At 39.3% G+C, this 24,630-nt stretch overlaps 1 protein-coding gene across 3 annotated transcripts; it reads right to left on the bottom strand.

Moving 5' to 3' along the window:
- On the bottom strand, positions 1-23,272 carry zdhhc7 (zDHHC palmitoyltransferase 7). Of its 3 annotated transcripts, none has more exons than XM_066714113.1 (8): positions 23,116-23,272; positions 19,448-19,534; positions 11,897-12,203; positions 7,795-7,919; positions 7,478-7,574; positions 5,882-5,963; positions 5,416-5,546; positions 1-3,870 (listed from the first exon to the last, which is right to left on the bottom strand). In XM_066714113.1, exons 3-8 carry the CDS (start codon positions 12,191-12,193, stop codon positions 3,697-3,699), a joined length of 906 nt encoding a protein of 301 aa, XP_066570210.1. In that variant the 5' UTR covers positions 12,194-12,203; positions 19,448-19,534; positions 23,116-23,272; the 3' UTR covers positions 1-3,696. The 3 variants fall into 3 exon arrangements, with proteins under 3 accessions (XP_066570210.1, XP_066570208.1, XP_066570209.1); XM_066714111.1 differs by having other exon boundaries at positions 1-3,873; positions 23,116-23,270; XM_066714112.1 differs by having other exon boundaries at positions 1-3,873; positions 19,448-19,553; positions 23,116-23,269.
- Between the last annotated feature and the right edge of the window lie 1,358 nt (positions 23,273-24,630).

Raw genomic sequence — 24,630 nt, 5'->3', positions numbered from 1 at the left:
TGCTCTTCTCAGCACTACTTTTACTGTACAGAGTATAAGCTTCTACAGAATATGATATTTTATAATATAATCAGATTGGGACTCATTTACCAAACCAAAGTATAACATTTCTGCCTATCAATCTATTTAAAAAGGGGTAAGTGATTAAATCTTGATCTCTTTACATCCCTTTAGGAGGTAATTTAAAACTGTACAACACAAGTATGCATTTATTTATTTGTTTTGGAAAAATACAAGAGGGTACTGTGGCTACTGGGAAAAGATTTCTGTGTAAAGCCAAACATGTATCTAAAGCATTTACAATGCTTCAATCCAGCAGGTTTGTTGTGCTTTTTTAATCTAGATCCTTGAGAAGATCCCCCTCAAATACTGTACATCCTAAAAGCTCATAACATGTGGGACTGGATTACATACACTGTGCAGTGTTTTTTTAAATGAAAAAAAGAAAGCCATGCTCTCATTTGAAAACTCCAATCATGCGAAACCCCACAAATGTTTTCATCTGGCAATCTGTCAGTCCAGTATATGATTAAAAAAAGAGGGCTTGAGCACCAATCTCTCATAGCGCCAGTCTTGTGTAAGTAAACTGTATCCCTCACTATGAGATTCATCAAGCCATTTTGTTATGGGAGTTTCACACATTTGCAGCTGATCAATCTTGTAAAATGCTACATGGAAATACAGCATCACAAAAATACATTATTTTAATCTAATGTATTCCCCATATTCCAGTTAAATATTAAATAAATAATAAATGAACAGACATGCTGCTATACAGCTTGATCCTCATGTCTTTCATCTGTTACAGAGACCATTTTAGATCAGAATATAATTTGTTTTAAACCCCATATCTTTTACATCATCATCAAGGGAAGGCACTCCCAGATTAGCAATTAAAAAGCCTGGCTGCAGTGCACAGGGAGAGAAATAGTTCTGTCTTACACTTTCACTAGGGGAATGCTTAGATCTGATTTCTAATGGACATGTGATTTCCCAGTTTTTGTTTTGTTTTTTCCCTTGGGTATCCGAAGACACTGGATTGAACTGCTCGTAGTTTTCATATAGGCTTACCATACATCATTGTAAACTAATAACTTTATTATGCAAAAGGACTACACATTATAAAGACAATTTAAAACACAAATATTGCTTAAAAAAACAATATTATTAATAAAAACAATCTAAATCCTCCAGTAATAAATCATCCATATGTACACAAACTATATTTCCATAAGTGATGGGACAGACTTCCCTTCTACAATAAAGCATTTCATTATGGATTGTGGTAGGTCGTGCAGGGGTTGTTTTTTGTGAAGGGCACTATGACCAGCCGATCTGGTGAAAAGTGATCTGCCAGGCTTGATAACCTTTTAATCTAATGGCCAACACCAACACTATAATGTACCTTTTCAGAAGCCTGGCATCTGAATACAGTGGGTTCATGAAGAATAGGATAGAATAAATGTAATGGCACTGATTCACTGCCCTGATCTCAAACCCTCAATACACATGTTGGATGAGGTGGCAGAGCAATGCAGGTAGAGATCATAAACTTCTCCGCACTATGTATGTGCACGGCTGGAGGAATAGCACAGCAGAACTCTGGCCATATATTAAAAGTCTATTAAACACATTGTGAGCTGTCTGCATTTAATCTATTGTCCCAATACTTTTGGTAATAAAGTGTGTATATACTTTCTATATATACATACCAATTGAGAAATACTGGAAATCTTTCCGGTCATTTATGTAGTAGAGCACAGACTCTGAGCCATTATGGTTGGGGAGGGGGGAAAAATAACAATCTGCAGAATTGTAATTGTTGTTTTACATATGATTCCTTTAGCACATCCATAACTGCCACGGATTTGCCCTTGTCAGTCAATTCTGGTGTAGAGGCCTTGTGTGCAGTTCTACAGTGCATGAAGAGACACTGTTACAAGGTTTTGTTAAAGTAATGATACACAAGTCAATTCATCTTGGAAGCGGAAAAGCATATATGCATCCCAGAGATATGATGATTGTATGAACGGTAGTGCATCCTGGATTGCCACAGCCAACAAGAAGTTTAAAATAATAATTAAGAAAAAATATATATAATCTTATAATAGCTTCCCAAAAACAGACAGCCAAGATTGAGATCAATTTCCAAGATCAAAGTTTTTTATAAAGAACCATTGTTAACTTAATTACCTGAAATAAATACTGAGTTCCTTTATTTTGGCCAAGGTATTGCAACCCTCATTGTAATCTACAGGGAAAGCGCAATAAAAAGAGACTTGTTCAGAGAGGCAATGCTTGGTAAAGATAAATGAGCGGCTCTATTAATGCCACACCCCCACTTTATAATGCCCCCGTGCATATCGCCAGTTTTCCCTCTTGAATGGCTTGATCGGTGTATAGTTATACCTCTTCTATAACTCCACCTTTATACTGAGCACCCCACATACTTGGGGGGACTCTAATTCATCGAACAATTGATTTCAAGTTTGGCATCATTTGTTTTAAGGAGCAAACTAAGATGCACACACTTTATAATTGCATTAAGGGAGTTTGTATGTAGAGAGATAGCAGTCTGATTGAATCTAGAATTTGGGTACCTCTTCCCACACTACTGACATAATCAATGGTAGCCAGGAAGTATTGGGCAACCAGCAATTTGTCTTTTTTCTTTTAACAGACAATCAATACATAATAATACATGATCAAAAAAATGCAAGAAAATGGGGAAGAGACAGGTGGAGATTAGTAATAAAGTGATTGCTCTCTTTTTCTTAAATACATTGTCATTCCGTTTCACCACAGTGGTATTTCAAATGATCCTCCTATGGATAAGCTCCAAACAATGACACCTTTGCAGGGCTCAAATAAAAAAATAAAATGTATGACATATGGGAAGCATGTCGGTTTACGGTCTCTCCAGGGAGAGGATCACATTAGTGGTTTCTTCAGCCATTCTCTTCCTGCTTCCTGGCACCACTGGCCCAGGCAGGACATGTTATACTATAGACCCACACCCTGTCCTGTATTGCCATATCCTTTCTTGTGTGTTACTCTCCCAGTCCTGGCAGAGAACATGCAATCTGAGAAAGAAGGAAAGCAAGCAGCACTGATATGAAAACACAAGAGATCTATATTTAAAAAAAAAAGTAATAAAAAAAAAAAAAAGAGATGGATGTAGCTTCTCTCTCCACGCAAGATCCAGCAATTTTCCCCAGGACAGAGAACAGATCTAAAAGTCTACAGCAGCCTTTATATCTGGGATAGTGTTTCACACCAGAGTATATAACCTCACGAACCCTTTCGCTAGGCTTTTAGATGAGTTGCTTTCCACTTAGTTGGGTGATTGTAAAAGCAAAACAAAATAAAAATGCCCTGCCCTGAAAACAAAACAAATACTGTGGATTAACATAACTGTACTGCCGTCAAAGCAGCGCAACAGAAATGCCAACAATCTCCCCCATATGGCCAGACTGGAGCCTCGCTCAGGATCCCTGCAGCCCCAGCAGTAGTCCGGTCGCTGCGAGACACAGGAGAGCCCCACGTTCGTGCGCTTTTGAAGTCTACACTGACTGTGTGTGGAGGTGCAGGGGGGGTGTGAGGGCACAGGGAGGGCGTCGGGGTGGAGGAGAGAGGGAAGGGGGAGCGGTGCGCCACAGTATAACACGGGGGGGCCGGGTGGTGCTGGACAGGGGTTCACACGGAGAACTCGGGCCCCCCCCGCCGCGTGCGGGACAGCAGGCGCCGGAGCCGGAGCCCAGCGAAGGGGTTGATCCACAGCAGGGAGGGCTGCCCGCCGAACACCGTCTTCATCCCCTCCCAGCGCATCCTCCGCTCCCACGTGGGCTTCTCGTTCTTCAGCCTCTCAATCTCCTTGCAGAGAGACACACAGGGGTCATCCTTTATTGTACATCCTTCATTCTCACACAGTACAGGCATTTCCTAATAGCCTCTGCATTTTAAACCTCTGCACTGTTTGCACTGTGAACAAATATCTATACCAAATATCCAAATAGTTATAATGTCATCCCATCTAAAATGAGTGTTAAATAATATGAAATTTCCCTGTTTATCCATAATCAGTGTGTAATTTTAAAACCGTTATTTCCTACAGTTAGATGTGTTTTTAATACTGCCTATAGAGTCTTTACCGACCTCGCACACTTCTCCACTCCTCTGTTATGCAGATGCAGTGGTGATCTCGGCTACAACACACTCAATGTCAACTTTCGCTGACCCTGAGATGCAGTTAACTCTTGGCACCAGTCCAATACTTGCTGGGCTGCAGTTCTGTTCACCTAATTACAAGATGCATTTTTCAGTGACTTAAGTGTTTCTCCTCAGAAACAGAACACTATTTCTCGAAAGAAATGTCTTGAAAAACCAGGGAATTGGAAATGCAGCTATTTAAAGGCCGATAAAATGTATACATCTTTACACTATTTAATACATTATGAAAACAAATATGTTGCATCCTGCAGGCAATTTCCCAAGGGAAGGTTTTGGATTAAAAAGGAAAAAGAAAAAATGCAGAGTGGTTGTCATTCCGTTTTTTAATTTTCAAATCTTTAATTTGCACTGATTTAAAGATCTTTACTCAGCGCTGCAAGTTTATTTTGCCTCTGTTCTCATTTGATCCTGTTTTCAAATTGAGTGACAGATGTAAGTGAGACAATCATAATTAATTGAAGTAACCGAGAGCAAAAAAGGGCAGTTTCAAACCCAGCAAACAAATAGGAAAACATTTTATGTAATCTCACTGATCAGCAGTTATTTTAAGAATGACAAGGGAAAAAAAGTGTCAGATTACACTGGGGATAAGCAAAGTCCAAGATACCAGCTGAATGCTTATTTAAAGCATGGTGTTAATTATGTTGAAATTGAACATGGAAAAATTCACTAGCTTTTCCAATCTCTGCAGTGGTTTACTAAACACCATATTCTTGCTCTTCCAGACTAGTTAACCTTCATTTTCACTTTGTCACATGGATTAGGTGTAAATATGTGAATAGAAAATGTCCCCCTTGCATGCACATCACATTTTCCTGATTGTTTAAGATGCCAAGGACACAAACACACTATGTGACACTATTCCCAGAGAAAGCACAGAAGGGCTCAGTAAAAGCTCATCATACTTAATAGTCTTATCAGCTGGACTGTACTTTAACCGATCTGCTTAGCAAACCAGGCCTAACAAAGGGCTCGGAGAAAGGCCTTAAGAGACAGGCTTAGCAGCAAATGAGTTTGTTACTGTTCTGGTCTTACACAATGATTTTCTATTAAACTGTGATATAAATCACTTACTTAAGGGATTTAGAAAGAACCAATGTAAAACACAGTCTATTTGACAATTGTGGAGAAAAGTTTTGTCCACAATTGTCAAATAGACTGTGTTTTACATTGGTACTCACTCACCGTTTCATCGTTACATATGGAGTGGATCTGTGTGCCGAACATGACGGCGGTGAACGTGAGGAAGAGCAGCCCCTCCAGACACAGGAAGATCATGAGGATGACCGTCACCGGGGGGGAGAAGTCACTGCACTCTGGAAGGGGGGGGGGCAGCATTAGTTCAATCACCAAACTGAGGACACACAGGAGATGGAACCCAAGGAAGCCCTAGAACACTTTTGGGAACCAGAGACATCCATCACTGTGAATCTAAGTTCCGATCTTCAGACCCCCAGAGTAATCTAATCAGTTGGCTCAGTTTCTTCAAAACGTTCAACAGAACTAGGAAACTAATGTTTTTCCACCATCACTGTCTTTGCCATTGTCTTTCTAACCCTCTCCAATTTATAAATATGAAAAAGCATCGGTTCAATCCTTAGGCAAGCTATTATATGTATACAGTCTCCAACCTTGATCAAATGACACCTACCACTCCACTGGACCTTGACACAGGAAAAAAACTGGAACCCACTAAGGATGAGTGCATGAGTGGAAATGATTGATATGTACATCTGCAAAGAGAGAGAGAGAGAGAAAGAGAGAGAAAAGTATGAACACTTTTATAATTTCCAATTTTCAAACTTTTGGTTTTGCTAAATGGCATGTGCAGTTTCAGCTGAGAACAGTCTGAACAGTCTTCTTCAAAGAAAGTAATGCAAGAGCTCACATTAATAGTGTGAATGTAAAGACACCTAATGTCAGTATAGGATTCAGGATTCAATAAAATAAAACAAAAGTGCAACTAATGTAGGCTTAAAAAAATCACACTTATTCCAATTCTGTATGCCCCTGCATTATGTACATCTCAATCGGTGTTCCAAAAGTTCATCCACAACGACCCAGATTAGATTTGTGAATGCAAACTTCATTCTCACCTTGTGGGCCATTGGGATGTCTTTATATATACACATTTACGAGCAGATCACCAGCTTTCCCTTAACACACCATAGAAGCTGTGAACTAGCTATCTCAGAAGTGTAATGGCACACAAATGTGTCCTAAATGTTAGGAAAGGCAGTTTGCAGTTTACCATTTACAAAATGATTTGTATCTCTGTGTACACCGATCAGCCATAACATGATGACCACCTGCCTAATATTGTGTTGATTCCCCTTTTGCCGCCAAAACAGCCCTGACCCGTCGAGGCATGGACTCCACTAGACCTCTGAAGGTGTGCTGTGGTATCTGGCACCAAGACATTAGCAGCAGATCCTTTAAGTCCTGTAAGTTGCGAGGTGGGGCCTCCATGGATCGGACTTGTTTGTCCAGCACATCCCACAGATGCTCGATTGGATTGAGATCTGGGGAATTTGGAGGCCAATTCAACACCTTGAACTCGTGATTCATCAGACCAGGCCACCTTCTTCCACTGCTTCGTGGTCCAGTTCTGATGCTCACGTGCCCATTGTAGGCGCTTTCGGCAGTGGACAGGGGTCAGCATGGGCACCCTGACTGGTCTGCGGCTACGCAGCCCCATACGCAACAAACTGCGATGCACTGTGTGTTCTGACACCTTTCTATCAGAACCAGCATTCACTTTTTCAGCAATTTGCGCAACAGTAGCTCGTCTGTTGGATCGGACCACACGGGCCAGCCTTCACTCCCCACGTGCATCAATGAGCCTTGGCCGTCCATGACCCTGTCGCCGGTGCACCGCTTTACCTTCCTTGGAACACTTTTGATAGGTACTGACCACTGTAGACCAGGAACACCCTACAAGAGCTGCAGTTTTGGAGATGCTCTGACCCAGTCGTCTAGCCATCACAATTTGGCCCTTGTCAAAGTCGCTCAGATCCTTACGCTGCCCATTTTTCCTGCTTCTAACACATCAATTTTGAGGACAAAATGTTCACTTGCGGCCTAATATATCCCACCCACTGACAGGTGCCATGATAACGAGATTATCAGTGTTATTCACTTCACCTGTCAGTGGTCATTATGTTATGGCTGATCGGTGTATAATTTTACATTAAAAGGTTTGGCCTGTCAATGTCCTGATCACACACAGAGGACCCCTCATACTCACAGTAAAGAGCACAAAGAACTTCTGATTGTTCTCCCCGACACAGTTGTTCACCCAGGGACAATGGTGGTCCATCTTCCGGATACATCTCTTACAAATACTGCAGGAGACAAAGCAGAGGATCAAGGCCTGGCTCTCAATGTGTTATTGCCATTGGATCATTTAGCAGATGCCTACATCAAAGGTGACCTATAGTGTTACAAACTACAATGAAATCATTAATAAAAATACTGTGGAAAAAATTAAGAGTAAAAAATACAATTAGGATATAGACCATAATGGTCAACAGACTGTAGTTCAGGGCTCGGGCCTAGTCTCACCTGCAGTGGTGTGCTCTCTCTGGCTTGATGCTGCAGCACTTGGGACACTTGTAAATCACCTCTCCTGGCTTGAGCTGCAGGCTGTCCATGTACTCTTTCGTGGCGTTGCCCTTTGGCACCGCACCCTGCAGGGGGGCACAGGACACAGAGAGAAGATATTGCTAGTTCTGAGAAGAAGCATCTGCGAGCCAGTATAATGTCTTTAAAAAATAAATACAATTCTAATCTGATCACAGGTATGGGTGGTGTAAACCGTAAAATGGTTAGAAATGATCAGGAGATCGTATTGGGAAATGCCGAGATGTATCTATTTCAAAATAAATACATATAAATGAAACTCTTTCGAACAAAAGAAGGATTCCATCTCTTAAACCTGCAAAACTCCCCTTTTAAAACCAGGACCGCTCTGGTATAAACCCGTTTGGACAATATACCCCAATCCACACTATTCTCACTCCCTCACTGCCTACACTACTTTCATTGGTAATTTAACATTGCTGACAGGCTAGTGTTTATTTTTTCCTTTTTTGCTAACACTTGTGAAGACAGTAATTAATCTAATAAAGAACAAGCACCAAGTAAGCCTTTAATCTACACTGCATATATCCACAGTATTTTTTTCACAGCGGTTCTGTTACACTGATGCGAAGAAATGAATCTTACAACACATTTAGCTTAACAGCAAGAGACACAAACTTACTGCATCATGAAAAATACAAATTAAAGACTGCAATAACACTGATAAATAAATATCATAAAAAAAAAACATGGAGATAAAGAAACCTGTTAACACAGAAGCCTGCTCTGAATTGAGATGGGCATTTATGATTCTAGGCCTAGATAACATTTTAGGCTTCTGAATTCCAATTCATTTAGTTGAATAAATTCTGTTTATTCAATTATACTTATCTATAGACTTTTTCTAATCAGTGATATCTTTCTTATGTTTTCCAAATGTTGATTCAGTCTACTGTGAGTAGTAGTAGTAAAGAGACCAGGTACATGTAAATTACATACTTATGTCTGTAACTCCATAGATATCTGTAATAATCTAAATTGAGTAATGTTAATGATTTTGCCTGACATTAAGTTACACAGATAATTTAAATAAAGTTTTTGGGTTGTAGTATCCAAATCGTAGCCCTTTATATGTGATCAAGGTTGTACAATTTATAAATAAATCCATACATGCATAAATACATGCATACATTCACATAATTGTATTTAACTCCTATATTATACTGCTCTAACCTTGATTTATCAAAAGTTACACACTGGCTGGGTTAATAGATAGCCACATTGCCAATGGTTGAACAGCACAGGTACTGAATAAACAAACTTTCTGAGGAAGTCACATTACTTTGTCCTTTTCTTAATTTATCACACTTCTGTCCTCCTTCCTCTAGTGTTGTTTGCCTCACGAGATTACTTATTTATTTAATAATTATAAAACAATACATTACAAACAATGCATTTAAGTGTACAATAGATACTTTTGAATGATTTCACAGTATATTAAATGTGGCATACTTAATGTATACCTTTAGTCAACTTTGTGCTTCTATAACATATTAAATGTATTGTGTTGTCTGTTATTGTGGATTAAATGTCAATCTGCTAAAGTTAAGATTCACCCTTAATAAGCATCTACAGTTATAACTGTCCTACATTACGGGTTAATATCCTATAATTAGTCTACAGGAGATGACTTTACAACTTAATTATTCTATTGATTTCATGCATTGGCATGAGTGGAGAGCTAGTCTGTGGTTCTGGACTGATATCCACAAGGTCGTTCAAGTTCATGCATGAAAAACCCAAGGGTCTTAATTATAAGTGGAAAAAGATCTGCATTGATAGACATGAAATCACTGGATACTGCAAATGTGCAGCGTATAGTCATATCTAATGCAATGGCTAAGTCATCAAAGGGCTACTGAAGCTTGCTCAACTGCTCAGTCTGTTCTCTGCAATTCTCTTCACACCATGCAAACTCCTTAATCTGGACACCATGACAAAACTCTCTGCCATTTACCTTACTCATCTCAAAATGACTTGTGTGCAAAATTACTGTTCTGGCTGCTGTTTTCAGGGATGACAACTAAGGTGTTTGACTGAATTAGAGCTGCAAGAGTCTGTTCTGATCAATCAACACTGTTGGAAAAAATGAGAGAAACTAATATGCCTTGGGAGAGAGGAGAGCAGAGGCGAGAAACTCTTTAACCAAAAACATTTAGTGTTTATTTGTCTCTCACACTGCAGAGTCTCCCCAGAGAGTTTCTGAATTATGCAGCACAATTCTCAGTCACGAAAAAAACACTTTTACTATCCACGTTATCCTCAAGGCATGCTGAACTCGGCAGCCAAAGATCAGGGCTGTTGAAAACTGGGACAATAGACTTGCCAGATATTAATATCCCTGTCCAGTTTGGAGAGGAGACAGAAGCTAGAAACACAGGTTCAACCTGACCAAGAGGATCAGTTTGACCAAGTCAGGAAGCTGCTGTGAGGAACCCCACTATCCTCTTCCCTCCACACTGGGCCACAGTCTTGTTCGGCTGCACTTCCATAGATATCTTCCAGCTCTGATTGGCTTCTGTTCGTAAGGAAACAAACGGATTGTTTGCCAACCTTGGGAAGGCGATTCCTGATTGGCTGGCCAGTCTATGTCTTGATGTTGTCTTTAAGACCCTGATAGTCTGAAAAAATAAAAGAAACACCTTCCTACAAGTCCCATCGCTTCCTGTGTGGCTCAGAGTTGGGCTGACTCAGGTGAGGAGAGCAGCACCACTCCTGCTCAGAAACAGCCCTGTAAGCACCTTGGTTTTCTACAGGAAAGAGTAATTACAAACCACATCCCGGATGGGAAAGACACTGGGGGGGTTCTTGCACAGAAAGGAACACCTCAGCACAAGAATTCAGAAGGAGAACATCCTGTCCTTTCTTTCCAGCCAATATAGCGTTGAACAACAGTACTCAACAGTGAGGCACCGTGGATTTCTTAAGATCTCAAGTTATGTGGTAGGGTTGTTATTGCACAATTCCCTAGTGGGATTCTATAGATATTAAAAGGAAAACCAGATAAATTGTGGATACAGAAAAAGCTTTACATTACCATGATCTTTAAACATTAAGAAATCCAAATCATGCAGTTTATGTCAAAGCCTCTCCAACACGGTAATATCGACATGACAAAATATAGTACTTTAAGTCTGACTCTGATTCAGAAACTGAAAATGATACAGAATATGCTCCAGAATTATACCTTCCTACACAAAGGCTGCATTTTTAAAATGGAATGAAAACTGCCATAAACTCCTAAGATCTGTACAATCCAGTCTGATCATTCCACATACTGAACAGAAATATATAGTTTATTATTATTAGCCTTTAGTTGTCACATCAATATCAGCTAAAGTCAAGGCCGTTTGATTGACAGCTGTAAGACTTTATATCCAAACAGATGGCCTCAATTATCTGTGAAGAATTAAATTTAACGAAAAGGCACAGCTGACCTTCCAACCCTCAACTCCCCTCTGTGCCACTTTCGTGAAGGTAGACAAATTCTCTGTTATCAAACGGCTTGTTTTTGAAAATATCCCGGACATGATAAAATTATAGGTTTGTGTTCGGAGCCCCAAATCATGTTGCAGGTGTGAGATTTATAAGTTACATCCAGAGTTTGTTGTTGATTGTCATAAAGCAGGGTTGCCTCTGAAATGATCATATCATTACATGCATATTGTAGGTGCATATCTGGTTTTCCAATTCTTATTGTCACCTTCTGCAGATTTCAGGAAACCGATATCGTACTGCGGAAGATAGAGCGTGTCGTACAGATGTTTATTTCCTGTCCATGGCTTGAATTCTTGAAAAAAATTGATGATGCCGGGAATTATTTTCACTTCCGGATCTGTAGTGTTCTTCCGTTTGTAAAAAAATAAAAAAATAATAATAATATATAACTAATCTGATATACCGGTTTGTTTATGCAAATCGAACTACCCCATTTTACTTTCAGCATGACTAGCAGAATGTGTCCACTTTTTCTTTTAAAAGGAGAATGGCTACTCACAGCCCTACGGCCCTATCCTTCACTCACCGGGTCGGTCAGCATGGTGCGCAGGTGTGCAGAGAGGGCCATTACGGCCAGGCAGTTGAAGGCCACCCCGTTGACCAGAGCGTACCAGAAGTTCTTGGAGGGCAGCAGCATGACAAAGGTCACCACAAAATCGGCATACAGCACCAGGAACCAGGTCATGAAGGCGCAGACCATGCCACAGCCGTCGCGGATGAACCAGACTCGCTCGCCGTCCCCTGGGGGCCCCTCGTAATCCTCCTCCCCGGACAGGAGAGCGTGGTGCTCCACATCACGGAGCCGGTGGCCTGAAGACTGCATGCTCCCTGCCCTGAGAGAGAGAGGGATACCATCAATAATGACTCATCCTTTTTTGTAGTGAAGATGCTAGGTAAATGAATCAAGTTTATAAAAGCTGCACCAAGACATATTTCTGTAACTCCATAAATAATGATTGAAACTAAACTTAGTAGTAACGTCATTCATTTTGTGTGAAATGCTGGGTCAATGGATGATGATGCTTACAGTCTTAAAGGTCTGTCTGACATTAAAGCCCATGTATTAGACCTCACAACCTGATCTAAGATGTATGGTTTGCAAATACATGCATGCTGCCTGTACTGAGAGGGAAAAAACCTCAACATCGTCTGTCCAAACCCTCCACCCTTCTAGTCAAGGTTTTTCCCCAGGCCTTTTGAGCCAGGCGGACTGCCCAGCTGGTTTGAGAAAAAAAGCCAACCTACAAAAGCCAATATTTTCTTAACCTTTAAAACGCATTCACTAGCAGACTCGATGCTTTCCCTGTAACACCATGTTCAACAGACAGACAGACAAAAAGCCCTCATCTCTCTCCCAATTTCACTACATCAAGTAATACAAATATGTGGTACACTTGGGATTGAAATCACTCTCTGCAGAAAGAATGTGTAGGTTTTACAGCTTTGCAAAAAACACACTGCACAGTTTTAGAGAAAGTGTTTGAGCCATAATGGACTGGAATGGGTAGGATGGTTTCAGAATAAAAGCAAAGAAAAACACATCTGTATTGGCAATTTTTCTGGCCACAAAATGTCAATAGATGTATATTATTATTTAAGAAGCTGTTATAAAGACACAGTTGAATGTGACCATTTTTGTCATGATGCTTCCAGGCAGACAGCACATAGTTTGTGCATTTTTTAAGAATAACGTCTGATGTGCCTGTTCCCAGTCAAAGGTTGCAGGCCTTGTGAAAGTTGATATCGAGGAGATTGGGGAGTGACACAAGCAAAACTAAACCAATAAAGCGATAAATGGTTTTCTTGTCTGTAGGTTACAGTAATATAATACAACTTGGTCCTAGAAGGGTTAAAAAAAAAAAAAAAAAAAAATCTCAGCACCTGACTGTAACCACTATCCCCACCCAGCTATTGTACATAAGACCACCTCTGGCTTTGGTCAGGAGGGGTTTTAAGAAGCATTAGTGCAGATACAATATACCCATCTTGTAAAACCATTCTTCTTACCATAAAAGCAAAAAAGGGCAGTTTCAGATCTTATTACTGCTTTTAACCACAAGGTAAGCAAAAAATGAACCTGGCTTCACTCTTCACACTGCAACATAAATGCTTACTGCATGACTGACACGCACATGTTCTACGGATTAATCACAGTCAGAGGAAACTGAGAAATCCCTTTTGGTCTGCGTCACGTTCTCTCCATTACTCACAACTCACATATGAATTCAAGCAGTAAATATATACTGACTGACTGCTTAACTACCAGTTACCAAAGACCGTGAAAAAATAAGTTATTTTATCATTTCTGTCTGGGCAGCTGAAATGCTGCTTTTTGAGTAATTTATCAATCAAACATCTCAGAGAAAGAAGAACTACACATTTTCTGGATTTAAGAAAGGTTGCTTAAGCATTATGAATGAGAGCTGCATCAGGACTCCCTCCAATTGCTGAAGCACTGCAGTTTACGCTGTGGACTCGCATTGTGAACAGAAGGAGATGGCTTGGCAGTGCAGTGTTTTGTAAGATGCTTATGGCCTGTTAGTTGTCTGTTAGTTCTGCTGTAAACACAGTCGATTGACAACAGCCGATTCCAAATTGGTAGAGTATAAAACAAAAATAAATGGCCAATTCCAATTAAAAAAAAAAAAAAAAAAAAACATTTCAGAAAAAAGCTGACCATGCTGTAAACTATGCAGGTTCTTACAGATTTACTTTAGCAGAGAGGGAAAAAAGCTTGTTTTTCCTGTTCCTTTCAACTCCTTCAGCTACTTCCTTGTAGTTAATCAAAACACGGTTAAAGGATTGCGTAGATCTTGTGAATGCAGACTGAGGGCTGAAAATACAGGGCTATCCCCTGTGTTGTTTACCCCTGATTATATCTTTTATAATTCACACTGTAACTTTTACTTCAATGGTTTTCTCAGTCTCTTTCTTGCCAGTTCTGGCAGTGTACTAATGTCCTGTACTTTAACATGAGCAGCACAGGAAATGTAATTAAATATGAAACACTACCAATACTGTAATCAAATCTTTTTTCTAATTCTGTTGGGACGCTGTGGAATTGTATGATTTCATTCCAGTCATGTATGTAAGAGCACTGCGTCTTTTATGACTGAATTACAGTTTAAATAGCCAAGTCAAAATACAGGGCCTTAATTATCAATCATATGTTTACCCTGTAACTTAAAATACTGAACTTGAGACAATGGACTTTGTGTCTGACTCCTGATGAGATTACATCTGCATTGACAATACCATATACTGATTTTACCCAATTATAAATAATTGGCTTTAGCAGCTCGCACCTGGTCAGAATTGCCTTTACAAGACATGGAGGAGAACGGATTGCGTCAATATCCAAAACATTAAGAAAATCACTTTACTTCACGCAGTGTCAGACTAATTTTTAATCACCCCCAACAGGCCACTTCACTCTATTTATACCCTTGGCACAGAGCTCAATGCATTTCTTTCCTCTCTAATGCACAGTAACAGTCCTGGTATAGAGGTAACAGATGCTCAGATCATCTATATGAGGAATCATGCCATGCAATTAGGATGATAAATATTAGTCCACAAACCTGCAATAATACCTGCCCGAAAGCTAACAGGATGCAAATGATAATAGCATATTCATTTGTGGTTAAGAAATATATAATTTTAATACGGAGAGACTATTGAACGACCACAATCTGAAGTTTGAAGATTCATTAATTAAAAAAAAAAAAAAATCATAATTGTGTTATATAGCAAAATCGTGAGTTATCTTTTCACCTGTATTTTTGCGAGTTGCTGTGTTACAGTTTAAAAGGGGGAACCAAACAATGCCAAGTCACAGACAATGTTTTTCAAAGTAAATAAAAAACACAAACATGCCATTTCAATTGATTATCTTGCCAGCAGTAAAACTGTTCACGTTTGGTGAAGTGAAGTCAGATGGAATTGTGTCCTCAGGTGGAATCATTGTAACAAAGCCCTGGGGAGAATCCTGGGAGTCATGGTGTAATGTATAGTTAAATTGTGAAGGAATAAAACAAGAAAAAAAAACAAAAAGGAGTCTGGCATTCATACACTGGTGTCCTCGATGTTGGATGGAAGGCGCAGGACTCCAAACTCAGTGATCTCATATTTATATTTATGAGATCAATGCATTGGAGTCCTGTGCCATAAGCCGTGAGACAGCACCTTCTAAACCACAAGACATGACTAAGCATAAATAATGTGGAGCCCAAGTTTCTACTTGCGCTCTACAGTAAAAATTGCTTTCCTCTCCCACTTTTCGAGCCCTATCTAGCCTCAGCACTCCCTGTCTGCCAATCCCTAGTAGTCCTTACTCTGCTCTGGGGAGTGCTTTTGTGTATAATGACCTGTCAATAGGCAGCTTAGCGGACTGCAAATGCTGCCAGATCCCCTGGTTCTGTGGCTGTTCTGGCCTGCTCAGAATTTGCATCACTTAGGGATAGCAATCTGTTTTGCTGCAGTTCACTAGGGCATAGTGCATAAAACCGAACTTATGGAAGACAAAAAGACACCAGATAATCCACCATTTTTTCCCAATACTCATAATGGTTTTCCTTAAAGAAAAAAACACTATTATCATGTTCTCTGCACCCAGCCTTCTGTATCTAGAACATGCTTGTGAACTTTATCCTATGTAGGGGGCTTTGGGATGGCTCTGCCTCCAGGTTAGTTGAGAGGTCAGTAAATAGTAATAATAATAATAATAATAGGGAACCATGTTAAGAGATATGATAACTGGAAAACAACAACAAATCAAAATAGACAAATCCAGATCTAGATGGACCTCATCCACATGTGTTGACTCCTTTTCAGGGAATATCTGGATTGGGAGATAAACCATGTGATTTTACCTAAATCTGGGACAAGCTATATACAGCACAGTCAGATGATAGCAAGTGAGAGTATAAAGGAAATGTATAGGAAATAGGTAAGAGGAAGGAAATTGCGAGAATCTGGCAGGGTGCCTGTGTAGTAAAACACGTTTCCATGTACATGCAGCTTAGTTATATTCAGCACAATAGATTGTGTAACTAAGTAGGCATTATGGAGGCTGCCACCAACTCTGCAAGTCATCACATGAATGTACAGAGGTTTTGTTTATTTTACGGAAAACAACTGACATCGCAATCAGAACTAGTATTATTCTTTTAAATGAAGTAGGACTAAGTGTGATGTGTAATTATAGAAGCATTGTTTCATACATAAGGTGAAAAAACAGGATTCTGCCGGGGAAAAACACACTGCCACAAGATGAAAGAGCCTGGGGTGGGATTAACTAATTTTATCATTACTTTACATCACTATAATAATGGTGACCTCCAGCTGTGATCTGAGGGGAAAGAAGCCCAGGCTTTAATTTAGTTTGTAATGTAGTTTTTATCTTTTGCATCCAAATTATAAGCTTGGCATTATAACCTGATTTCAATGTTCTCCCTCTTCAGTGCCTAACTATGTGAGTGACAGATATTTTATTGGTAATGTTCGTTTCATGAGCGTTCTGTTCCACCCGTTCTGTTCCACCCAGTCTTTATTGTCTGATGGCAGAAAGCAGCCACATGGCAGACATTTAGCAGGAAGCGCATTCTAAAATGTGTTTGACATTTTACCTAAAACAATTGATTATCTTAACATGTGTTCTACCTTTGTTATAGAAGGGTACAGACTATGTAAAAAACACTGACTATTTTTGTAATTGTACTGACCTGTTAAATGCATTATTAGTCTGTCTGGGGTAGGGAATTAATATTGTGTAAGAACTACAGGCATCACTAGTGGAGGGATAAGGTTTTTCCCTCATGCTAACACCAGGTGTTTCTGTTTTTAGTGCAGAGTTTGGGCAATTGTAAAAAGATAAACAATGTGAGAACAGTATTTCTCCCCTATTATTATTATTATTATTATTATTATTTAAAAGATGTAAGCGGTGCTTAATTTCCGAGCTCAGCCGACATGTAACAGTGATCTGCGGTTTATTATTCCAAACGCTACTCATTTGATCAGGAAAGACTTTGACATTTATTTATTTAGCAGATGCTCTCACCCAGGGCAACTTACAGCATTCACAAATACTACAGTAAATTACAATAAATGCAAAATACAGTATAGATAATGTAAACTGAAAACCAGTACAAGAAACAGTGCAGCGTTACATTAATTGTGTGTACAGAGGGTAGATCAGGAATAATGATCAATATTACATCTATTATAATTACACGCTTATAATTATACTTTATTAATCATTAACGAGAGATAAAGAAATAAGATGACACATACGAATGTGTTGTGATGAACCTTTAGTTGATATAGGTATTGCAATGCAATGGGACTCAATTTGGCAATGGTGTTAACTTCTTTCAGTTTAAAGGCTAATTTAAAATCCCGTCCCCTCACAAAGTGTCCAGGTGAACATTGAGCCATATGGTCTCACTACTACTGACCATAGCTGCTGCAGAAAGACAAAGCCCATACTCTTAGATGTAGTCTTTTCTGCTTTCTGGTAAGTGATTAAACTTAACATCCTGAAACACCAAAGGGCTCTCCTTTGAGTTATTTACAATAGCCATGATTGTGATGAAATTTATATGAAAGTTACTACAATTATAGAATGGAACAGAAACATCTCATTTCCTTACTTATAACTAATAACACATGAGTATAAACCAATACTTTTAGTGACTGTGCTAGTTCCCCTATAATAAAGAATAATTAAATGCAAAACAGCAGATAAGCACATATAAATATCCAAGTTCAAACAAGATAAATGAATGAAATGAAAAATCCAGTAAAGACACACGGTTTATGTGCATACTGGTTCCCAGGTAGGTGAAAAGCTTGCCTGTGTTTGTGTGCAAAACATCAGGCCTATACTGTGAATTATGCAAGACTGTGAATATGAAACTCGCCGCAAAAGCTTCCAGAATTAGATTTGAAAGAGATGAACAACTACAGCAAAAATCGATCAGTCTTCCATATTAAAATTGATTGCACATTAAATATAAAATATATTTACATTTTGTTTTACTGAACATCTACTGTTGTGAATGTTTTAGTTTTTTTTAATAAGGATCCCAAATGAATTCTTATAGTAATCTGATTAGGTTAATTATTTGGAGTATTGTGTCAGATTATGTTACAATTTATTTTCAAAACCAAGTAATGGATATTCTGTAACAGAATACCTTTTCCAAGTAACCTTCCCAACACTGATATCTAAATCTAAAATTATATACATTCCCTGCTCACTATACCACTAAGTCACAGACATTGACATTTACAAAGAAGTGCTATAGGAATATGGATTGGGTGCAAACAGAGGGAAATAAATTCCAATATGCGAGGGTGAAACGGTATATAAATGTAATTATAAACAGAGTAGGTATGCATTTTCCCCGTACATAACATAACAAACGTGGTGGCGATAAGACTTAAATGTAGTTCATGTCTTACATCTAATTTTATCAGTCTAGGCTTATTAATGCCTATAAAAGATGAGCACAAAGTCTTTGCCTCCTGAAAACCTAGCACGTTTCTGGTATTATACAAAGCTCGGGAAGAACAGAGGCTGTTTTAAAGTGAAAGCAGTATTGATTTTCCAGCAGAAAAAAGATAAAACACAGTAAAAGCAGTAACATTAACTGCAGGAGCAGCTGCTATACCAGATGTTACGTTTTCTTTTGCCTTGTGTGTGTGGAGGAGGTTTAAGCCCATAATTTAAACCTGATTTTCATTGCTCTGAGACTACCCCCTACAAACACATCCACACACATACATAGTAAGAGAGGTCACCTCAAAATCAGAACAGAAAGACCACTAGGGACTGCAAACAGTAAATACTGAAACTGCTGATGAAAGCGGAATCACAGAAAAATAATATTTTTTCCCCTGCAGCATTCTGATATTCTCACTCAAGTATTGCGTTGGTATCCAGGGTTTTAACAGCAAGTCAAAATGTCCGTCTGAAGCCACTGTGTCTGGCAGGTTATTTTCTGTGTAGGTCTCTGATCCCCCACCCCGTTCTGTCCCCCAACTCGCCTCCTCAATTAGTAGTGTTACTTACCTCGGAATTTCAGTCTTCAACTGACATGTCTGCTCATCTGGCCTGTGGTTGGGCAAGGGCTACACAACAGCATTCAGCACCAGAGACCTACAAACATACACACAGACTTTCAATGGGGATAAAAGTGTGTCAGTACGCTACCTGCTCAGAGAGAGAGAGACAGCCTTGATAAAAAGCACCTTGACAGCTGATACCTATTGTGAGAGCTGAAAGTGGCCTCTTTTTTAAAGCTTCCACAGGAATAACTCACATTGAAATGTGCAATGGGAAAACCAATTATACCAAAAGTAAAGGTTGCAAAGCTTGAATAGCTTTTTTTATAGGTAAATCAGTTTTCTTCATTTCTTCCCACAGTGCGGATTAATCAATACAAAATCTTGCAGCAAATCAGAAATTCTGAGTGTCAATCAACTCAGTCAGTATCAATCTATATCCCTCCCAGAAGCTACCATTTGAATAGATAAAAGAAAGCTCTGTGCAGCATTCAACTACTATAGTTTTGCAGTTTGTTCCAGACTCCCACACCTCTCTGTGTAAAAACGTGTGTAGGAACTGTTTAAGACTAAAGCAATTCCCATGCCTGGCCCCCAAAGAGCCCTGGGTTGTACAGTTCTGCCTTAAATCCTCAATTTATAAACTAGCTGCTTTAACTTGAACATGTATAGGGTTTCCATAATACTGGGAATGACTCTGGCTGATTTTTCTCAACGCCTAATTCAATGCCCTGCAGTGTACGTTTGTGTGTACTGCAACTCCATATTTGATTGTATTGGTGCCAAATAAAACAAACATTAAATATTAGCTTGCTGTCCATTCAAAAGAATAAAACCACAAGTTCATTTACCAAATGTCATTGGTGTAAGCTCAACTTTCTCAGGCTCTGACCCACATAAAGTGGAATCCCTCAGGTTGCTTGACTGTGCATTGGGCTTTCCTGCTCAGGGCATAGAGGGATCTGCCAAATAAAGAGATTCCTGGAGACCATGCCAAATATACACCCCCCCCACCACCCACTGAGCTCAATTTACTAGAATGAAAAACTACAATGCCCCTGGAGTGTCAACAGACGGATTAGCATTTTTAACCTACCCCACTCCTATACTGCTAGGGTCGCTTCAATTATCTGCCTCACTGGAATCCAGATAGTGTCAGTTTTGAGTGCATAGGCCTGTCAAGAGCGAGTAACATCAACACCTATTACTGAGGAACACGCAAGTGCAGCGTGTGCCTGAATCCTGCGGAAAGAAGCATGCCAGCACAGAGACCCTCAGCATTTGCGGATTGGAAGCTAATGAGATTTGCCGTGGAAATGGACTTGCAGAGGCCTCATCCCTGTCTACCAGAGAAAATAAATTATGAAAGTACCTTGTCTAAATGCAGATACAAACTGGAGCATAAAAATCATGCAACAACAACAGACAAATCTAATATAGTAAAGATCCTCACTACCACATCTGAAAGGGCTTTTAGGTACTTATTCAAGCTTCCCGAGTCATTTTAAGCCCCCCACACGTCTACTTTTGAGTCACTGGTACATTAAATTGAATTTAAATATGTGAATTTAAGAGTGTGATCACCCTCAATCACTGTAAACCAACTAAACAGACCTTTAAAATTAATATCAGACACCTGGTAACCTTTCCTTTAGTTTAACAATGTATCTTGCTTTTATTGAACAATAAAGGTAGGTAGGTTGGGTATAAAATGGTGTTTTAAATCTATAACGGAGTGGCATTACTTATAAATTAGCTGTAGAGGTGTGAATAGGAGAGACGACTTCAAACTGACCCCTTTAGTGCTCACCCACTCTATGGATTTGATCTAAATTCTGTAACTTTACCAGGTCATTTTGTGAGTGTGTAGTAGAGGATCGGTAAGAACAAGGTGAGGGGCAATTTGATGAATTAATCATTAAATATTTTACTGTATTAAGTGTAATAATAATCCCTGAGGTTTCACACAATGTACTATTGTTGCATGAGGGGAAATTATCACAGAGTTAGAGTGGGATTTTATATGTGTTCAGGTGCATTAGGAAAGTGCATTTGGCCATTTTAAAGGATACTTAGGTTTGCCAGGACCAAACATAGCCATACCACACAGATATCAATAGTTAACTAACCTTCATTAAAAAGAAATACAGTTAAGTACAGGATAAGTGTGTATTCAGAGCATGCTCACAGAATAATGAACTGTACTTCTTTTTTATGGGAAACCATGTAATTTCCTTCAGGTAATTCCAAAACAATAAGTGTCAAAGACAATGTCTAATACTTAAAAGGTAACAATGGCTTACCCCTTATATGTGTTAAACAAACCCTGATGATAAAGTTATGGTTCAGGGAGAAGGTCGCTACACAGACCCACCCTTCCCTTGTCACAATCTGCATGAACCTTTGCCTTAGACTAGAAAGATAATAGTTTCCCCATTCGATCAACTTTATGGTCTTGTTAGTGTGAGTGTGAATGTCGAGCTTCATTGTGCTCTGCATTGCTGTGAAGTAAGTGTGTCTGTCTGTCTGTCTGTCTGTCTGTCTGTCTGTCTGTCCACCACAGCACCCTGCTTGCCCTGTGACCAGTGAATCACTGCCCTGGTGCAGACAGGAAGGTCAGTTGCAGGTCCCCCCAGCCACACACTGTCAAATGGAGACTAACTGGTGCAAGACATTACAAAAAGTACAATACCTCAGTGCGTTTTAAACTAATAACTTCCTAAATAAATACAGAATAGTGCTCTATGTAGACACAAGCGCCAGAGAGCGGTTTCTACACACTGCTCTTGCTTTTGTTGGCGAAGGTGGTTTTCCATGGACACGGATGCATTGATTTTTAATGCGAGGAAATACAACTATTTAAAATTGCTTTGATTAAATGTACGTTTTAATGCTGAATTGTTACAATCAACTGGAAAACAAGGTGACGTACGTCACCAGAGTAGAGAACAAGAATAAGTTTGCTACTAAAGTTACCATCAGTGTTTTTAAGATTTGTTTGAATGATTTTTCCTGTACACTGTATGAGCTTTGTTTGCTTACACTACAAAACTTAATCGGGTTAATCACAAGATTAATATTAATCTACGGAAGACGCTGTTTGAACGACATAGGAAAGTTTAGACAATTTATTTACAAAAAGAGAGAAGTGATTTTCAATCATTTATCCTAAGAATCGTCGTCCATAAACGAATGTAATTAGGGGTGGATTTATTAACGATTTCTATTCTCTCTCTCATATTTCTAATATAATTGCCCTTGGATTTAGAAAGGCGCAATGCTTTCTTACATTATCACGCCAGTTACGTTATGTTTTATTACTCTCGCTTTTCAGAGGCACTTTAATTAGCACCAATGAATGCATGCCTTTCTCTTTACAGATCTTCCACAATAAACATTAGTGAATCGAGGCTACCCATGTTTCAGGCCAAGACATGTTACAACAGAAACACACAATGACAAGTGAGAAAATACTGTTTAGTCCGTGGAAAATAAAACAACACTCAAATACTTCAAATCACTTGTATTAGTTCAATAATGACAGCAGGTTTCAAACACAAGCTCGGTGATCGTGCAGTTCTGTGTTGGATCTTTATCAAGCTGACAGACATGTGTAACATCGGCTGCTTTTGTCATATTATTTTTATTTCAGATCAACTGCTATGGCTTCCTTACCGTATTCTCCTGCTTTCATTCGCCGTATTATCCCACAAGATTTTACAGTAAAGTGTAATAAGATTCGTTTCATTGCAGTTTCCCCCAACCTGACTGGCACAATACGAGAAAAAACACTTCCGGGGTTCGCTTCGGCTCTCCCCGGAATTCCACGGTCTGACAGGGCTCGTCCTTTTACGGATATCTTCGGAATCACTCGGTTATAACGCTCCTAGCTTCTTCAATACAACGTTTGTCCACAAGGTGTCAACATTAGAAACGTGCATTGGTCGCAGCATCATCGTAAGGGAATATTCACAAGTTTAATAAAGACAAGAGTCCCTAGTTCACCTATACTTTCAGCAGAGTGAAATCTCTATTGTCTTGTTTTGGTTTGGGTTGGATTCCTGATGTGGACATTCATGCATTCATTCATTCATTCAGGGGGGTTGTATTGTATTGTCGAGTTGGGGTGGGCGATGATCGCTTATTTCAGATCGTATGTTTTTATTCTACTCTCCAGGGGGGAAGAGGGATGAGGATTTAATCTTGCCCATAAATTCCTCTTTGAGTGTCACACTTCACCAAGACCAGGTACAGTTATAGTACATGTATGCCAATTGATCGCATTACTATACAAATGAAACACATCACTGTGCAATTACCGTTCTGTGTCATAAAGCTCTGTGTGATCTGATTACCATTGTAGCTGAAGACCACTACCACAGTCGCCTCCAGTCGTCACTTTAAAGAAGATCGCATCTGGCTCAATGGCAAAGAGGACAACATCAACCAGCCGCGACTGCAGTCCTGTTTGAGAGAAAGTGGGTGACCTACACACAGACAAGTACTGTAAAACTAAATTACAGGTCGAAGAATAACACCGTTATTTCAATGCAGCTCCTCTCATAGCTACAACACGGTCATCTAGTTTAGCTCAGTTTAATGCAAAACTCAGAAAGCAATCATTTATTGCCTAGTTAAAGAGCTGTTTCCTGGGCCATTGTTGCATTGTCACAAAGTTCTGTTCACTTGATGAACCTCACATCCTGCGTCCCACTAAGCATGTTGATACATCCATGAACTGATAATGCTCAAAACATCTTTATAGGTACAGTGCATCCGGAAAGTATTCACAGCGCTTCACTTTTTCCACAATTTGTTATGTTACAGCCTTATTCCAAAATGGATTGAATTAAATATGTTCCTCAAAATTCTACAAACAATACCCCATAATGACAATGTGAAAGAAGTTTGTTTGAAATCTTTGTAAATTTATTAAAAATAAAAAACAAAAAAAGCACATGTACATATGTATTCACAGCCTTTGCCATGACACTCAAAATTGAGCTCAGGTGCATCCTGTTTCCACTGATCATCCTTGAGATGTTTCTACAACTTGATTGGAGTCCACCTGTGGTAAATTCAGTTGATTGGACATGATTTGGAAAGGCACACACCTGTCTATATAAGGTCCCACAGTTAACAGTGCATGTCAGAGCACAAACTAAGCCATGAAGTCTAAGGAATTGTCTG

Source organism: Amia ocellicauda, chromosome 9, assembly GCF_036373705.1.
Source record: "Amia ocellicauda isolate fAmiCal2 chromosome 9, fAmiCal2.hap1, whole genome shotgun sequence".
Classification (NCBI taxonomy): Eukaryota; Metazoa; Chordata; class Actinopteri; order Amiiformes; family Amiidae; genus Amia; species Amia ocellicauda.
The sequence above is the reverse complement of the archived record's forward strand: the minus strand, read 5'-3'. Positions and strand labels throughout refer to the sequence as shown.

Bases quoted from the DNA above. Each gene is read 5' to 3' on its own strand.
- zdhhc7 (XM_066714111.1), bottom strand. From the start codon at position 12,193: ATGCAGTCTTCAGGCCACCGGCTCCGTGATGTGGAGCACCACGCTCTC. The intron at 5,547-5,881 runs GTAGGTGTCATT...CCCCCCTTCCAG, and splicing joins TGTCAAGGTCCAGTGGAGTG to AGTGCAGTGACTTCTCCCCC. The intron at 3,874-5,415 runs GTGAGTGAGTAC...TCTCTCTGCAAG, and splicing joins CCATATGTAACGATGAAACG to GAGATTGAGAGGCTGAAGAA.